This window comes from Rattus norvegicus, chromosome 9, assembly GCF_036323735.1.
Source record: "Rattus norvegicus strain BN/NHsdMcwi chromosome 9, GRCr8, whole genome shotgun sequence".
In the NCBI taxonomy this organism is placed as follows: domain Eukaryota; kingdom Metazoa; phylum Chordata; class Mammalia; order Rodentia; family Muridae; genus Rattus; species Rattus norvegicus.
The window spans coordinates 47529559-47549187 of NC_086027.1; the positions used below are offsets into that span (position 1 = coordinate 47529559).

The 19629-nt window shown below is 40.8% G+C and overlaps 1 protein-coding gene across 13 annotated transcripts in view; it reads right to left on the bottom strand.

Moving 5' to 3' along the window:
• Positions 1–19629, bottom strand: part of Tsga10 (testis specific 10) — a 107195-nt gene that overhangs the window by 42552 nt on the left and 45014 nt on the right. For all 13 annotated transcript variants that reach the window (NM_001393709.1, XM_063266681.1, XM_063266679.1 and 10 more), the window contains 2 exons: positions 6737–6852; positions 2830–2984 (listed from right to left, as the gene is read on the bottom strand). In NM_001393709.1, the coding sequence (NP_001380638.1) occupies positions 2830–2984; positions 6737–6852 (271 nt within the window). The remainder of the gene's footprint in view (positions 1–2829; positions 2985–6736; positions 6853–19629) is intronic.

Genomic DNA, 19629 nt, shown 5'->3' on the forward strand with positions numbered 1-19629 from the left:
ATACTTTATATCCCTAAACAGGGCCTCTTTTTTTAATCAAAAGGATAAAAAAGTGAGATTCTGTAGGAATATATAAAATATCCAGGGCAAAAATTATTGAGTAGAACCCAATAATATATCCTCTCAGACAATTTTTTCTTTTAGTAGAATCCTAGTATCACTATTCTTCAAACCTACCAACATGAGAATATTTAATATTCCTAGAAATAAAAAGAAAATTTAAAATCATTTGCACAACCTGAGTGTGTTCTTCCAGTGAGGAGCACATGCTCACATAAACTGTTAAAACACACTTATAAAAGAAGAAAAGCTAAAACTTTTCAATTCTAGCTTTTCATACTCAAAAAAGGCTATGTGTTTGCTCTATTTTCTACCATTAATTGATACCAAGTAGCAAAACATGTCTTAAAACTAGGATTGGCAAGGGCTGAGATTTGTCCCAGTCGTTAGGAGCACTTGCTACTGTCCAGAGGACCAGAGTCTGATTCCCAGCACCTATGTCAGGTGGCTCGGCTAACTGTAACTCCAGTTCTAGGGATCCAACTTATTACTATGGCCTCCTCAGGCATTCACACATACTTGCACATACTCACAGACACATACACATGAATAAAAATAAAACCTTTAAAATTAAAGGTAAGATTACCAGGGTAAATCAGTTTATTCACTCTAATGCAGAGTACTCCAGATTACCTTATTTCTGTATGGCGACATTAGACTACGAAATGTCTTACTTTCTACTTATGGGCTCTGGTAGTTCAGTTCTGAAGTGTCACTAAAGTGTCACTACAGAGGACATATCACTTTTGTTTGTTTGGGTTTTTGAGAGAGAATCTATATATCTCTGGCTAGCCTGGAACTTGCTGTGTAGTACAGGCTGGCCTTGAGCTCACAGAGACCTTCCTGCCTAGGTGTCTGCCTTCCCAGGTTTACAGGCCTGTGCCACCATGCCGGGCCTCACTTTTAGTTCTCTAATGCTATCTTAACAAATCATTTTCCCTTTAGACGATGTATGGTTCATACAACCTGTAAAAATTTAAAAGATAATTTCAGCAAGAAAACACACACACAGAGGCACACATAGAGACTAACACAAAACACAAGTGCATGTACACACATGCACTGAACACACATGTATGTGTACATATACACATGCAGGTACCATTTCCTTCAATGACTTCAATTATACTTATGATTTCAAATTTATTTTCAATTTTCACTCTAAACCTAAATTCCATCAGCCTCTAAGTATGACATTTACAGGTCCCAAAACCAATTCCAATCAGGAGGTCAGAGACCACTCTTCCCAGGCATGCTCTGTTTTTTGTGTTCCTTCCTCACACACAGGACTACTGAGGAGGCAGAAAGCAAATCTCAGTCCTACTTCCTTAACAGATCTGTTCCTCTCATGACCTCACAGCTTCTGAGGACGGTTCTCATGGTCCTACGCTTTACTAGTCCCTGTCTCTCAGGTCCTCATAGTCCAGCTTTCATGCCAATTTGTAGCCAATAAAATATTCATTCTAAACAGAGATACAGCTGTAACCTCTCCTCACATCATCACGGCTATAAAGTCCACAGTCCGCATCACATGGGTCGTTGTGATTGGCTCTTTCTCTATTCACTGGTAGCTCTTTGCAGCCTATGCTCTAGCCATGAACTCTCTGGACCTGTCCTGAAATTCTCCCACGAGAGTCAGTGGACTCTAGTGTAAGCGTCTCTGTTTGTCTATCACATTCCCACTGTCCTTTTTCCCTAAGTCCTCTCTGGCTTATTTCTAGTCATCTCTTATAAAAATTTAGATATGTCCCTCCCTAGAAGGCTTCCTAGACCTTCTCCTGACCCAAGACCCAGGCTGGATCAGATGTGCTTCTCACAAACTCCAGTAACACATGGCAAACATATGGTCCAACCCTGTCCTATAATAGTAGGACCATCTCTCTATTACCCTGTGGCCCCATTGACCCTCAATTTTTATTATATCACCCAGGGCATGTTAATAAATACCTGTTGAAAGACTGGATGGACAGATGGATATATTAATGGGTTAGTTCCCTTAGATTAGAGAAAGCTCCTACTTCAATGATACAATTTTTGCTAACAACAGATAAAAACAAACTAGACTTGCATTCAGGATCACTTCATAAGCTAAAAGGGGGCTTTCGTGTTTTTCTGTTTTCCTCATAAAAATCTTCTGTTATTGTTTGACAAGAAAAAAATCATGGGTGACATTATTACCCAGCTTTATGAAAAGGAAACACACAGCCTATTCTCAAAGACTGACAATCTGCACTAAAACATGTGCCCCAAAAATACCTTACATAAGCTGGGCTTGGTGTGCACACCTCTAATCCCAGCATTTGGGAGGCAGAGGCAAACAGACCGCTGGGAGTTTGAGGCCAGGCTGGTGTGCACACTAAGTTCCAGGTCATCCGGGGCTACATCGTGAGGCTTGTCTCAAAAAACAAAATATGTTCCTATTTTATAACCACAAAGGAAGTTTTAATGGAATGAACGTATGACATTCTAAGGCATTCTAAAATGTTTGAAAGAAAAAACCATTCTTATCACTTTGATACTAGATTTAATCATTGTCAGTGGATATGAATCACTAATTCATGATGGAAAAGAACATTTAAAACACTAGCTAGTAGATTTGCATGCATGCTTTCTAAAACTTGCTTAAAACATTTCAACATCGGATTTTAAAGTTTTTTCTTTCCAGGAAAATCTGAGAAAATCCCATTCTTTATTCAAAGTCAAGTAACCCAGTTTCATATTTAAACATTTCATTTAAGCATATCTTGTCTAGCAGCTCTCAGAACATACTTTCATTGCCAAACTCTCTCCAAGGGATGCAATGTTCTCAGACTTTTTATCCAAACATGTTTGCAGGCACTCCTTCTCTTTAGCCAGGTCATTGAGGGTTGCACCAAGGATGCTGATTTCTTCTCGCTGTGCAATATTTTGCCTCGTAAAATTATCTAAATAATTATAAAGGCGTTGTTTTAATCAGGATGGAGTCCTTTTCTAGTTCATCAGACTGCGATAAAATTATCTAAATGATTATAAAGGTGTTGTTTTAATCAGGGTCCTATGTTACCCAATCACCTAAGAGCACTACACCCCAGATAAAGTCTTTGTGTGATTACAAACAATAGTGAATCACAAAGTTCTAAATGCCCATAAATGTAAAGGCACAATTAATGCCTTTGAATTATAGCAAGGGAAAGCCCTATATCCACATCTGACCAGACTGATCTCCAAGGGGAATGCATGAGGCAGGTGGACTATCGAAACAACCTACAGATTTTCTCCATTAACTTCCTCTCCCTTCTAGCCTAGAATGCAAATTGAATATAAAGTTGACAACAACATTTAATAGAATATTATAATCAAACCAGCTTAGAGATAATTGCTTCCCAATATTTTGATTCTTCCTTACTTTTCTAAAATTTCTAAGAAAGAGAATCATCTGTGGTACTCTCTTTCTGAGAACTCTGACAAGCCAATATCAATGTTGAAGGCACGAATAACTTTTACAAAGCAGAGATTTTTAAACTGTGCTTTATCACCCAACTCTGTCAGAATCACCTAAGAAATACACATTGTTATGCTTTCCATGGTCCTACTGAATCAAAAGTTCTGATAGTGGGCACAGCAACTTGTATTTCAGCAAGCACGCCATGCGCCATAGCCCACAGTGGTTCTAATCCACAGTAGGTGAGACCTGTTGGAGAGGCAGATGCTCTAGGACAGCAGAATTACCTCGCATAAACCTTCAACAAGTCTGGCTCCAATGATCTTTGTTAACCTTCTAGGAGACTGTGTCCCACGCCAGAGTGTGAGGAGCACTCTTCCAGTGCTGAGAGGAGAGTGCTGGTAGACCAGTCCTCTAGAATGCTGCCTATGGAGTTAATCCCTGTCAAGAGCCATTCCAGCGCAGCGCTTACTAGGTAATACCATTCTCTCCCATACAGTACTTAACAATGGCGTATCTTTCTGTATGAGCAGTAATGACTCCCAGGCACACACATGTATTGTTGTTACTGTATCTAAATACATTTCTACTGAAAACCAGCCAACCTATCATCCAGCTATCATGGTGATGTCCACAAAACGATCTAGGATTCATCTGAGACAACGGTCTTTTGGTATGCCTATATGGATTTCTCTTAATTTCATTAATTGATGTGGAAAGACACTTCTGACTTGGGAGAGGGAATATCATCTAGGCAGTAGGTCCTGAACTGCATAAAACAGTAGAAAAACGTGAGCTGAGCAGCAAGCACGTTCCGTTCCGTTGCTCTCTTCTGTCTGTAGACATGTCTGCAGCTACTGTAAGCTCCCACTGTCTGGGCTTCCCTGCATGATGAGCTGGTACTTTTGAACTGTGAGCTGAAATGAACCCTGCCTCCCTTGAGGTTCTTTTGCCAGACTACTGTGTCACAGCAACAGAGACTCCTGATAGCCATTTCTTTAAAACTCTAAGCCTTAGCTTGATGCCTTCGTATCTCACTGCAGCTACCTCTCTGTTTTCTTGATACTTTCCATTTCACTGTATTATGCTGGTTTGAACTTTTTTTGTTTTGCTGGGTTTTGAGACAGGGTCTCATGGCATAACCTCAGCAGCAGACTTGGGACTTGTTAAGTACCCAGGCTGCCTGGAACTCATGGTCTTCCAATTTCAACCTCCCAAGTGTGAGACTATGGGTATGAACTACCATGCCGGATTCTGATTTTTAATTGTTCGGGATTACAAATAAAATTACTTGGATAAAGTTCCCATGTGTGTTGATGTGATCGTACCTAACTCTACTTAGAAGTAACAGGTAAATTTTTGTTAAGTTTATGGAAGATGAAATCATTTCTAATATTTGGAATTTTCAGAAAAAAACTAGCCTCCCTAGGGAAGAATACAGCAATTTATTATCCAATATAAAATGTCTCAACAGTCTAGCCCTCTATTTTGTGTAGCCATATATATGTATATGTGAGTGTGTGTGTACGGAGGCATCTGTACTGTTCGATCTGTCATAAAGTCTCAGGCTGGTTTTACTTCACAGCAGCCTCTACCACTGGTGGGCAAGCCCTGGCATCTTCAATATGAGATCATCTCATTGCTTTCCTGGACTCACTTCAAGGATTCTGACCCTATTTCATGGTGCAAATGTGTGTCTGTATATATTTTAATGTATATATATGCATATACATACATATATACACAAGTCTCCGGACTTTTCTGTTCTTTTCCACTTCTATTTGAATTCCCATTCATTCCTGAATCACTGCTTCTTCCACAAATAACACTCCAGGCTTTTCTTGTCACTGTTAACAAAACAGCCAGGGAGCTAAAGCTGACTGACATTTTTAGCTCTGTGTTATTTCACTTTCCAAAAGTCTCTAACAAGAGAGCACACCTCTGCTTTAAAACACCTTTCTTTCCTGCCTTCCAAATGGATTCACTTCTGGGCTTTTCTCCTACTTCTGTGGTTTCTTCTCATCCTATTTTGGATTCTCTTCTTCTTATTCTCTGCTTTTTCCCCTCCCCCCTAGGTGACTTCATGGTTTTAAAATGCCCGCTTACATAAGGTATCTTATTATATTATCTTCCATATTTCTCTTTGACTATTTTCATGTCTCAATCAGTAGCAATCCCACCTACCTAGCTACTAATGCTAACATTACTAAACAAAAGAAAGGAGTTTGAGTAATTACTTTTTGAGATTATAATTAAATCATCCAACCTCCTTTCATTTCTTTCCCACAACCTCCCACATAGCCCCCTTGTTCTGTTTCAAATTTATGACCTCTTTTTCTTAACTGTTATACATATGTGCATGTGTAAATATTTAGATCCAGCCTGCTCAGACTACACAGTGTCACTTGTATGCATGTTTTCAGGGCTGACCATTTAGGATTGGACAATCAATTGATGTACTTTTCGAGGTAAAGACGACTTTTCCCTAGAATTCTGAATCATTCCCTTTTGGTTTTCCAAGACAGGCTTTCTCTGTGTAGTTTAGGCAGTCCTAGAACTGGTTCTGCAGACCAGGCTGGCCTCAGATTCACAGAGATCTGCCTGCCTCTGCCTATCAAGGGCTGGGAGTAAAGGTGTGTGCTACCACCACTCAGCCCTGATTTTCTCTTCTTTAGTCTTCCATAATCCAGAGAAAAACTTATCTGCCGCTTGTAATTGCAATAAGACGTTCCCATTATCATAAATGGGAATTTTTACCAAAGTGATTTTTATAAACTCAAATACTATTGTTGATATAACTGAATTATCATACAGAAAAAGGGGCTGTGGCTTTAACTATCTCTTGATTGATGAAATTCAAGTCATAGCTAAGTATTTTCCTTCTAAATCTAAGTTTTAAAATGTTACAGTCAAGTAAAAATGCATTTTCCATTAATCTTATTCATAAACTTAAGGCTAAGGACTTCTCTTTCAGTCCTTAAGAGTGTGTGTGTGTGTGTGTGTGTGTGTGTGTGTGTGTGTGTATGTGTGTGTGTGTGTGTATACTTCATATATGTATACTGTATATATACTTTAATTGTAACATTGAAAAATGTATATTTTGGGGTTGGGGATTTAGCTCAGTGGTAGAGTGCTTGCCTAGAAAGCGCAAGGCCCTGGGTTTGGTCCTCAGCTCCGAGAAAAAAAAAGAAAAAGAAAAATGTATATTTTACCAAACTTAAGAAAAATAAAAGGCAATAACAGAAAAAAACTTACCAATTTTTTCATCCAAGCACATAATTTTCTCCTGAGTAAGCTGTAGTTCATATTTTTTCTTAGCAAGATGTCGCTGAGTATCAGAAAGATCTTTTTCTGTATTTTCATATAAAAGTCTGAAAATATTTTAATAATAAAAACTAATTCTGGAATTTTTATGTTTTGTCAATGTTTAGTATATTTAAATCCAAAAGCTCTAAGTGCACTAATATGTTTTCCCCTTTAATATTGACGTCCTTATAAAACCACACTACAGAAAATTTGCAAAACAAGGAACTGGACTAGAAAGATAAACGCCCTACTGCGCAGACTGAGGACTGAGTTGAAATCCCAAATAACAGGCTGGCAGCCACTAAGGATAACGCGAGCACGGGGCTGGGAGAGGGCAGGGAGCATACAGTTCTGAAGCTCACTGGTAGGCAGCCCACCCAGTCAGTGAGCTCAGGATTCACAGAGAAGGACTGCAACTCAAAAGTAGATAGAGAGCAACTGAGGAGGGCTCCCCATGGTGACTTGTGGCTTCACACACACAGACAGACATACACACAGACACTCATACACAGACGCACACCACGTGCACACACACACTCACACACAGACACACTCACACACAGACACACACACTTACACCCCCAGAGACACACTCACACACAGACACACAGGCATGCGCACACACACGCACATACACACACTCACACTTAATATTTTTGCTTTGTCATGTTTGCTATGCACATTTTAGAGTTATGCTATAAAGATAAATTGAAACATCTTACCTAGACTTAGTATTTAGTACCTTTAAATCTTATGACACAGCTCTCCAGACCGTGATTTTCTGGCTGAAAAGTATCACATGAGTGGTAATCATGGACTTTGAAGCAGGATCATGGATTCCTTGTTATCAGACTTCTAGGTTTATTCTGGGCTTTCACCTTTACAGCTAAATCTCCCGTAAACAGATTTTATTTACCCCACCCACATTGTCTGGCATGTGTAAGCACACTGGCACTAGAAGTTGAGGAAACAGTGGTGAACGGAGTTGGCACTGTTCATAGTCTCAGGAAGTCCACTGTCCCCGCTGTGGAAGTAAAGCGGCCTCCATTTCTTGAAATATGGAAGCCCATTTATCAAAACCACACTTAGGCATTTTGAAGATAATGTGAAGCCACTTTATTTATTTATTTATTTATTTATTTATTTATTTATTTATTTGGTTGGTTGGCTTGGTTTGGTTTTATGAGACAGGATTTCTTCATGTAGTCTGGGCTGTCCAGGAACTTGCTCTGGCCTTGATCCAGAAATTCACCTGCCTCTGCCTCCTAAGTGCTGGGATTAAAGGTGTCTGCCATCACTGTGTGATACTACACACACATGACATGGTATGGGAAGTCTGCTTGTGCACAATCTCAGCCATGACACTTATACTAGTCATAGTTCAGTTTGTCTGACTCGATGGCCTACAAAAGAAAAGGGTGCCACAAGATATCTCTATCATAAAGAATAGACTGAAGTAGCCCACAGAAGCCCACTGAGCTATACCACTAATGGAAGAACAGAATCTGGAAGTTGTTAAAAGCCTCAGGGAACTCTTCCTTGTGAAATTCTTAGTTTTAAAGAAAATAAAAGTCAAAGTTGGTTCCAAGTTGGACACATAGATTGTGATTCTGGTGAAGCTTCTCTGGAGGCACTGCTCTCCGTCCAGGTGAAAGCCGAGGCTCAGGAGCAGTCCTGCTGGAAAAGGTCCCCACCTCAAGTGACAGACTGTGCTGGGAAACAGTGCACACTCAGTAAGAGGCTAAAACTAAATTAGATAACCCCAAATTCCAGAGTGCAGCACTAACGAACTGAAGCTTTAAAACAGATGTGTTAAATACAATCATAAAATAGAACACACAATCAAAAGAAAAACAACTTTTAAAAATATATCACAAAATTAAACTAATACCATTAAAAATTTTAAAACAACAAAGCTCAATGAACAAGTTAACAGATAGAGCTAAAGAGAAAACTAGCAAAACGGAGCAAACCAATCAGAGGGAATCTCCTTTATTAAGAGCACAGATAAGAAGGCAGGAAACTGAGAGAAAGAGACATAAAGATGGAAATGTGAAGGTCTGCTGTCTATCAAGTCAAGTCAAGGAAGAGGATCAAGGCAGTGTTCAAAGGCATGGTGGTTAATGAAAGACGGAGTCTTAGAAAAGGAAGCACTAATCTGAATCTATTAGGGCAGACGTAAGTGGATAAAAGTAAAGAACTTCAGAGGAATGAAAGGAGGGTAGGGGCAGATTAACCAAAACTAAGGGCATGCAAACATTATGGAAGCCCACTTGAAAGTGAGCTAATTAAGAATAAAGCAGCAGGGGCTCTGGAGGCAGAAACACCTGTCGCTCTTGCAGAGAAGTCAGGTTCTGTTCCAGCCCCAGAGGGCTTCACTCCACCCCTCATTCCACTTCAAGAGAGCTGATGTCCAATTTAGACCTCTACGGGCACCAGACACACATGTGTTACATAGGCATACATGCAAACAAAATACTCATAAACATAAAAGACTGTCACAAGAATGAAAAAGAAGTTTGAACAGAGGTATCCTGCGTGAAGAGCCATGCTCCAGAAGACATAGGTTACTAAATGAAACTCTCAATGTTAGGCATAGGCTACCTCCCTATGAGTCAATAGTCAGGGATGCCCCCAGAGCAGTGGTTCTCAACCCTCCTAATGCTATGATCCTTTAACACAGTTCCTTATGCTGTTGTGACCCCGCTCAACCATAAAATTATTTTTGTTGCTACTTTATAACTGTAATTTGCTACTGTTATGAACTGTAATGTAAATATCTGATATTTCCAGAGGTCTTGGGTGACCCTGTGAAAAGGTCATGACTCACAGGTTGAGAACTACTGCCCCAGAGACACATGCTTAGGGAACATCGAGAAAGAGAAGGCAAGAAGACAGTAAGAGCCAGAGGGTAGAGAGGAGTGTGTAAAATGCTGTCTTCAGGACATAATATGAGTGTTGAACACATGAACTCAAAACTACGCTTACCTGTACAAGATCAAACTGGTTAAAAATTCTAACATGGTGGTGGGAGTGACTCCCAAGGCCATGACTGCAAGCCAAGGATCTACTGGTAGTTGATTGCTGCTATGAGAGGGAGAGTCACTTTTTTAAGGGGTAGCTATTGGCAGCTTGTCCATGCCCCCAGTAGACAGCACCATAGCTGTATGCACCCTGGCAGCACTGACTGGGTTTACTGGATGTATATATTTTTGGAAGACTTGAATACACACACACACACACACACACACACACACACACACACACACACATTTGGAGGGAGGGAACAGAAGAGTTAGAGGTAATAAGTATTGTATATATCTATGAAATTTTCAAGTAAAAGAGAACTTTACAGGGAAGCAAATTTCACCAAAAATAGTATACTAACACAGTAAAAATATAATACACCCATACACATCAAATTCTTCAATGTCAAGGAAAGCACTTAAAGTCAGAATTAATGAAAACAGGAAACAAAACTTAAAATGAGAGAATGGAGTCATATTCACAGCTGCACTAGATGAGTCCACTCTACCTTGCTTTTATAGCCCCACACTGAAACAATCTGGATATGCTTACAGTTTTCATGCCACCAGAAGGCACCAAGAAAGCTTCCAAAGAAGGGAGGCTGTCAACGGCCCTACCCAGTAATGATGCCTACTGTCCACATCAACAACCAGCAGGACATGAAACCCTAAGGTGCAGCAGTGGCACACACAGCTTGGCGGTAACCAACAGCTCTCTGAATGGACTTTAGATGCCCTTTAGAAACCATGTCTGGTACTGGAAACCTAGCTAACTACTTGGTGCTAGTGAGTCATGGCTATTGGAGGAGAATCTATAACCTCTAATTTACTAAACTAATATCGTCCCTGACAACCTATAAGCATCTGTCCTTGAACCCACACTTCCCCCTCATCAAGGAAAGCTCTCTCTACAACAGACGGACAGCACCACAGAAAACCACAGCCAATCAAACTGCAGAGCTATGGAGCCTGGTCCAATCCCAAGGGACACATCGACAGACACTCCCACACCTAAGGCTCAGAGAACACTGCAGAAGATGGGCAAAAGATGGAAAGAACCAGAGGGTCAGGGAGTTTGCCATGAGGCTGTTTCTCCTAGTAACATCAGAAACTATGTCCATCAAGTCTGACCAATATGACCACCCAATGTGATCCAAACATGTAAGACACCAATGGACTCACCAAGGTGGACAGAGGAGCCTCAACCCTACATAAAGAACTACAGGCAACTGAGGCAACTGAGAGTCAGAGAGGCAGTGTTCCCTTAGGAAAGAGCACACTAATTGGTTGTCCAGTGCCAGTCAGCCAGCCCTCTAAACATATATACAAGTAACATGTAGCCTAAACAGGTCATACTTAGCAATATATATGAATATACACATATACATGCGATAACAGTTGGTGGGGGGAGAAGAAGGTTATATGGGAGAGTGTGGAAGGAGAAAATGTTATAATCTCAGAGATAAAAAGAACAAATGTACTGTGTCAGGAGAATAGTTGAACTACTTGTGGTACAATCATCCCGTTGAATACGACTCAGCAGTAAAAAGTGACTTTAAAAATCGGATGGGTAATTTATTTTGCTTTTCAAATTTCACATTTCAGCAAGTCCAGATATTTTTTAGAGCAGTGGTTCTTAACCTTCCTGATGGTTTGTGCATTCACAGGTTTTGATCAGTATGCACCTTTACATGTGTGCTGATTTCAACTTCTGCATATCTTCAAAAACATTCTCGACACACTGTACTATTTTATGTCAGTTAATCATGTATGTTTCTCTTCTTTGGGAATTCTTTTGTGTATCTGAAGGAAATAGAACACGGAAAGGTTTTCCCATGGTTTTGGTAGTACTGGTGGGTTTATATAGTTTTTGTTTTGTTTTAGTTTATTGGGTTTTTTTTCATTCATGAGGTGTCTCTGCCATACACACTCATGCATGTCTTTGACCAAAAACAAACAAACAACAAAAAACAAGACTACTAAAACCTCTCCCGTCTGCTTACGTATAGGTGTCATTCCAATGTGTGTCCTTTCCCAAAACTGACGAGTCCTTGGCAGCCAAAGCCTTCCCCATAGGACATACATCCATAAAGGTTCTTTCCCATGGGAGTCCCTGTATGATTCCTAAGAGAATGGAGGAGACTGGAGGCTTTATCATAGGCTCGTCTTTCTAGAGTTATCTTTATAGGGTGTCTCCAGTGTGTTTCTTTTCATTGTTTCTGGAAATAAGGTTTTCCAAAATTCTAGTTGGTTTTTGTTGCTGTGAAAAATCATCAGCAAATGCAGCCTGGGAGGAGAGGGTTTATCTGGTTTCATTCATGATATGTAAGGAGGGGAAGTCAGGGCAGAGCTCAAAGCAGTAGCTTGAAACCATGGAAGAATACTGACTGCTGGCTTGCTCCTTGTGGTCTACTCAGCTAGCTTTGTGTACAACCTGTGCAAAGATAGTACCACCCACTGTGGGCTGGCCCCTCCCTTGCAATCCCAACAACGCCCACAGACATGCGCACAGGCCAATCTAATGAGAGCAACTCTTCAACTGAGGCTCTCTTCCTAGGTGTCTCAGCTGACGACCAAGGCTGGCCATCACAGTCACATTTTGCTCCAGTCTCCTCCTAATCATACTACTTTTTTCTCTGTATGAGTTCTGAAGGGTGAGTTTGGGGAGGAATGACAAACACAGACTTCTCTCTCTCTCTCTCTCTCTCTCTCTCTCTCTCTCTCTCTCTCTCTCATACACACACACACACACACACACACACACACACACACACACACCACCACCACCACCACCACCACCACCACCACCACACAATGGGGGGGTTGGCTTCACATGCAGAAGTCATGTTAAAAATATAATCTAGATTTTAATAACAGTTTCTTCACTTGTGATCAGAATATCTCTACTCCTTGAGTTATGCTGTGGCTCTTGTTGCCCCCTTCAGTGTTCTGCCCTCCTTACTTATTTTGCAGCACAGAAGACACATTTCCAAGGCTCTTCTACCAGCTGACTTGTATGTATCACCCAGGACTTTGGTACCATCTCCAATATTCTGGTCTCCACACATTTTTTTCCCTATAGAAGCCATGCTCTGGAAGGTTTCCTACATCACATGTCTTCTGGGAAGGATTAAAAAAAATCATTCCATGGCATGAAGTTGGCAACCACAGCTTTGAAGGTCAGTAACTACTTCCGGTTTCTGGTGTTCCAGGTTCTCCAGGGCTCTGAAAGCTTAGGAAGGTCACAACACAACAAAGAAGGAGCCACCAGAGTCTCTCCGAACAGCACACATCCAACAAAAGCTTTTAGATGAATTTACGCAGTATTAGTCTGAGTTTTCAAACTTATCTCAAAATCTATATCCATATAACTATATTGATACAATTCTTGAAGTGGCAAAATGATAAGGCATGTTAGTGAGAGCCAGCTGTACGGTATTTGGAGGTAAGGAAATGAGGTCTATGAGGAATACCAAAGAGAATCACTTTGTAGGGGTGCACCGGCTAGTTTTGTGTGTCAACTTGACACAAGCTGGAGTTATCACAGAAAAGGCGCCTCAGTTGTGGAAATGCCTTCACGAGACCCAGCTGTAAGCATTTTCTCAACTAGTAGTCAAGGTGGAAGGACCCAGCCCATTGTGGGTGGTGCCGTCCCTGGGCTGGTGGTCCTGGGATATAAGAAAGCAAGCTGAGCAAGCCAGGGGAAGCAAGCCAGTAAGTCACATCCCTCCATGGCCTCTGCATCAGCTCCTGCTTCCTGACCTGCTTGAGTTCCAGTCCTGACTTCCTTTGGTGATGAACAGCAATGTGGAAGTGTAAGCTGAATAAACTCTTTCCTCCCCAACTTGTTTCTTGGTCATGATGTTTGTGCAGGAATAGAAACTCTGACTAAGACAAGGGGTAATTCTGTATCTTTAATATGGTGACTGACATAAAATATTCATATGGTAAAATGACATAGAACTATATACATACCCATTTGTGCCTATGTAGATTTCCGGATTTTGATATTATAGTCTAGTTATGTAAAATATGATACTGGTAAAAAAAAATGGGCAAAGGATAAATGGGCTTTTCTATATTTTGCAACTCTTGTAAGTTTTATTTTAAAGTACTAAAATAAATTCCTGGGTCTAGATCACAGAAATAAATTATTAAGTAAAAAGCAAATCTATGGGAGTGGAAAGCAGGTAACACTAATTTTTTATAAAAGTTCTGCAAAGGAGGCTGGAGCGATGGTGTGCTGGCTAATTTTATGTCAACTTGACTGACACAAGCTAGAGTCATATGAAAGAAAGGAGTTTCAACTGAGAAAATGCTTCCACAATATCCTGCTGTAGGCAAGGTTGTGGGACATTTTCTTGATTCGTGATTGATGTGGGAGGGCCCAATCCATTGAGGGGGGGCACTTCTAGGGTGGTGATCATGGGTCCTATAAGAAAGCAGGCTGAGGGGGAGTTGGGGATTTAGCTCAGTGGTAGAGCGCTTGCCTAGCAAGCGCAAAACCCTGAGTTTAGTCCTCAGCTCCGGAGGGGGGAAAAAAAAAGCAGGCTGAGCAAGCAAGAGGGGAGGAAGCCAGTAAGCAGCACCCCTCCATGGCTCTGCATTAGCTCCTCCTCCAGGTTCCTGTCCTGTGTGAGTCTAGCTCACAACCATCTGTAGTTCCAGTTCCAGGGAGTTATAGTTGGAGACCTGACTAACTTCTTCTGATTCCTACAGGCACCAGGTGTGCATATACATACACACAGGCAAAACACCTGAACATAAAATAAAGCAAATAATACATCTAAAAGTTATGAAAAGTTTCATTTACTTTGTCAAGAAGCATACAAGTGCAAATCCGACAAAATATATGTTATAAAAAGGGGTAGTTACTTCTCACACTTAAGCATATGTAAAGCACTGCTATATACCCTAGCTAGCCTTGCATTACTAAAGCCACACAACCATATATTTTCTTTTAAAAAGATCTCTATAAAACACTTGTGACCTATATAAGAAAAAGAGTAGAAAGTTGGAAACTATATATAGTCATCAAAATAGTCAAATTAAAACTCACAACAAACTAAACCAAATCTTCAAGTAGGCATTCAGAGATATGGTGATAGTGGCTCCTATATGACCATGCCTTGGGAGTTTCTGGAAGCATGAGGATCAGGAGTTCAAGATCATCCTCCACTCAAAGTAAGTACAGAGGCAACCTGAGCTTCATGAGACACTCTAAAATAAAATAAATCAAAGTATTCCAGAATCTTGTGGTTCAAGTGTCAAAAAAATACATCAGAGAAAATCCCCCAAGATATTTGGCTAAGCTACCATTTTTCTCACATGCCCATTTTTGCATATTAAAAACAACTACTAAACTGGCAAGGTGGCTCAGTAAGTAAAGGCACTCAGAACTTGGGCTGATAGCCTGTGTTGACCTCTCAGCATACACTGTGGCACATGTACACCCACACCGATCAGCATCATCAACATCAAATATAATTTTAAAATCCCTCATCTTTGTGTAACCTGGACAGAAGATTTGAAACGAAGACCCTTTCAAAGGAGCGGAAGGATCTCAGAAACACACACACACACACACACACACACACACACACACACACACACACACAGCTGGTTAGTGTTCAGCTGTTACCAGATGCGGAAACGACGAGGAGAGTGCACATGTACATGACAAGATGGCTCGGCAGATCAAAGCACTTGTTGCGCAATCCCAGTGGACTAAGGTGGGTTGGCAAACCTCCCTACTTTGAATGGTTTACAATATGGAACAATCACAAATTCAGGAACCTGGGGACAGCTTGCCCCTGCCTCATGATGAAAAACAAGCCTAGGAGGCAGTCATGGCAATGGGGGTAAGAGGAGGGCCCTGTAGGGGGTAGTGATGGAGAGGGAGGAGCTGGGATGTTGACCAGTGAGTGTTTCAGACAGCAGGAAGGTCAGTGGGGCAGTGAGCTGTAAGGGGTTAGCTAGTAGCTTTAACTCTGGCTAGGAGATGAGGGTAACCATGGAGTCCTATGGCCTCAGCTTGAGGTCAGAAAGCAGATCAGCTGCTAGAGACATGGTTCTCAACCTGTGGGTCAAGACCCCTTTAAGGAATACTATATCAGATATTTACATTACAGTTCATAACAGTAGCAAAATTATTGGTACTAAGTAGCAATAAAACAATGTTATGGTTGGGGTGACCACACATGAGGAACAGTATTAAAGGGTCACAGCAGGTTGAGATAGGAAGGTTGTGAACCACTGCTCTAGAGCCTTCTGTCACTGCTGAAGGCCTGAGAACTGTGGAGCGCCAGTGCTATATTTGGCTTCCACAGCACATACTATGACCAAAATGGCTTCATTCCCTGGATGGGATTTTAAACACAATGGAAGAAAAATAGGCTGTTAATCTTATCTCATTGTCGTCTGGCCGTCTTTAAAAAAGTCTCTCTCTCTCAAACACTGATCCTACTGCCGTTAGACCAGGTAGTGGGGCTGGCTCAACAGTCAAAAACATGCTTCTCTTGGACCAGTTTGGCTCTCAGCACACATGGTGTGCCCACAACTACCTGTAACTCTGGCTCTATGGACATCTGACATCTCTGACATCAGGCACCTACAGTCTGTGCATATGTCCATACTCTGTGGCTCGGGGCTCATACAGCAGTTCCTGAGGATCAAATGCCCTTCTCAGGCCTCCATCGTCACTGCACTGTGACTTTGCAGACATATGCAGACAATATGCCCACATACACAAAACAAAAATAAGTAAAGAACAAAAGATTTATATAAAAGATATATACCTGCCTTGTTCCTCAGAGTAAAAAACAAAGTCATTAAGCCAAACATTCACCAGCTAATTGAATGAACACGTGTAGTATTATCAATTCCACAGGGCAGTGCATAACGATTTAAAAAATATTAAATCACTTAAAATGTCACAGATGACTCTAAACAGCATTGTGTTGCAACAATAACATATACATTTGAAAAGCATATTCTCCCAGTCAAATGTAGTCACTTTGAGTTTCCTGCCTCTCAAGGACCATAAAATGATTGTATAAGAAGTCCAGAGTTGGGGATTTGGCTCAGTGGAAGAGCGCTTGCCTAGTAAGCGCAAGGCCCTGGGTTTGGTCCCCAGCTCCAAAAAAAAAAAAAAAGAAAAGAAAAGAAAAAGAAAAGAAAGAAGTCCATGCAGAGAAATTTTTAATAATCAATAAAAAGTTTTCACAGTCTTTAAACATTTTCCAGGCCGGATGGTGTTGGTGTTGGTGGTGTGCACCTTTAATCCCAGCTGTCAAAAAACACAAAAGGCAGAGACAGGCAGGTCTCTGTGAATTCAAAGCTAGTTTTGTCTATAGAACAAGTTCAAAACCTTGAGAGAGACAGAGAGAGAGAGACAGAGACAGAGAGAAGGAAAGTTCTGCTCAAATGTAACTTTCTTGCTATTAGTCATAATCATATAATAGAGAATTAAAACATTAAGCCAGTATATATGAAATACATTAACGATTAACATGTGTAAATCAAGAGGATGTTTCTAGTGATCCTGGAAATCAACATGTAAGTTTCTAGAAGAAAATTTAAAACTAATCTACCGTACGAAGCAGAAGAGACAACCTGTAAACTCATGGCCACAGCACTTAGAAATACTGCTGGAGAAGTGATGAGTGAAGAAGAGTGAGGACCATGGACCCTGGAGAGAGCTAACAGTCATCTGCAGGAGGGTAGAGAAGATGCAGACGCTAAGGAAACACTGACTGAGACACCACACTGGGGAAAATATAACATCTAGATATGAGCGTCACAAGCCTCTTAGCAAAACCAGGCATGGTATTATACAACACAGATCAAAACTGCAATACCACTTCACTCCTATAATGACAGCTACCATTTATTTTATTTATGTATCGATTTTGGTTTCTTTTTATTTCTTGTTTTTAAACCCTTCCCTCTACTCTTTCCAGTTCCTTTCTACCTTCCCTCCATTCAAACTCCCTTTCTGTCTCTCATTAGAAAAGAACAGGCTTCTAAAGATACTGTTGAATTATAACAAAATATTATAAAATAAAAACTATCATATCAAAGTTGGACAAGACAGACCAACAGAAGGAAAAAAGGCCAAAAGAAGGCACAAGAAGCAAGAGACCCACTTGCTTGCACACTCAGGAATCCCATAAAACACGAAGAGGATCTGGTGCAGACCCATACCAACCCTGTGCCTACTGCTCCAGCTCTGCGAGTTCACATGAGCTTTGCTCGTGTTGCTCATAGAAGGCCTTGTTTTCTTGATGTCCCCATCCCCTCTGGGTCTTACAATCTCTCTGCCTCTTCTTCCACCAGGTTCTCTGAGCTCTAAAGGGAGGATCTGATGGAGGCACCCATTTGAGTGGGGCTCAGTGTTCCTCTCTGCATATTGTCTGGCTGTGTGTCTTTGTGTTTGCTCCCATCTGCTGCATAAAGAAGCTTCTCTGAAGATGGCTGAACAAAGCACTGATCTATGAGTATAGTATTTTATATTTTTAAAAAGTGCTTTGAACACTGAAAGATACAGCTACCCCACTGATCTAGTCAAGCTGCTTATGTACATATTCACCCGAAGAGTATTTGTCTCCACAGGCAGTGGACCTTCCCTGTGAGTGACCATATAATCGGTCACAAAACAGGCCTCAGCAGATACAGGAAGAGAGGAATAATCCCATGCATCCTATCAGATCACTACAGACTAAGGCTGGTCTTCAATAACAATAATGACAAACACCCACATATACATGGAAGTTGAACAATGACCTACTCAATGATAACTTGATCAAGGAAGAAATAAAGAAAAATTAAAGACTTCTTGGAATTTAATGGAAATGAAGATACCACATACCCAAACTTATGGGCCACAACGAAAGCAGTGCTAAGAGGAACGCTCATAGCTCTGAGTGCCTGCAGAAAGAAACAGGAGGGAGCAGCAGCAGCTTCACAGTACACCTAAAAGTTCTAGAACAAAAAGAAATAAATAGGGGCTGGGGATTTAGCTCAGTGGTAGAGCGCTTACCTAGGAAGCGCAAGGCCCTGGGTTCGGTCCCCAGCTCCGAAAAAAAGAACCAAAAAAAAAAAAAAAAAGAAATAAAGAAAAGAAATAAACCCAAGAGGAGTAGAAAGCAGGAAATAATCAAACTCAGGGCTGAAATCAACCAGGTAGAAACAAAAAGAAATATACAAAGAATCAATAAAACCAGCAATCCCACTAAAATCAGGGACTAGACAAGGCTGCCCACTCTCTCCCTACCTATTCAATATAGTGCTCAAAGTCCTAGCCAGAGCAATCAGACAATGAAAGGAGGTCAGGGGATACAGATTGGAAAGGAAGAAGTCAAAATAGCACTATTTGCAGACAATATGATAATCTATTTAAGTGACCCCAAATGTTCCACCAGAGAACTACTAAACCTGATAACAACTTCAGCAAAGTGTCTGGATATAAAATTAACTCAGACAAATCAGTAGCCTTCCTCTACTCAAAAGATAAACAGCTAAGAAAGAAATTAGGGAAATGACACCCTTCACAATTGTCCCAAATAATATAAAATAACTCGGTGTGACTTTAACTAAGCAAGTGAAAGATCTGTATGACAAGAACCTCAAGTCTCTGAAGAAAGAAATTGAAGAAGATCTCAGAAGATGGAAAGACCTTCCATGCTCATGGATTGGCCAGATTAATGTAGGAAAAATGGCCATTTTGCCAAAAGCAATCTACAGATTCAATGCAATCCCCATCAATATTCCAACTCAATTCTTCATAGAATTAGAAAGAGCAATTTGCAAATTCAT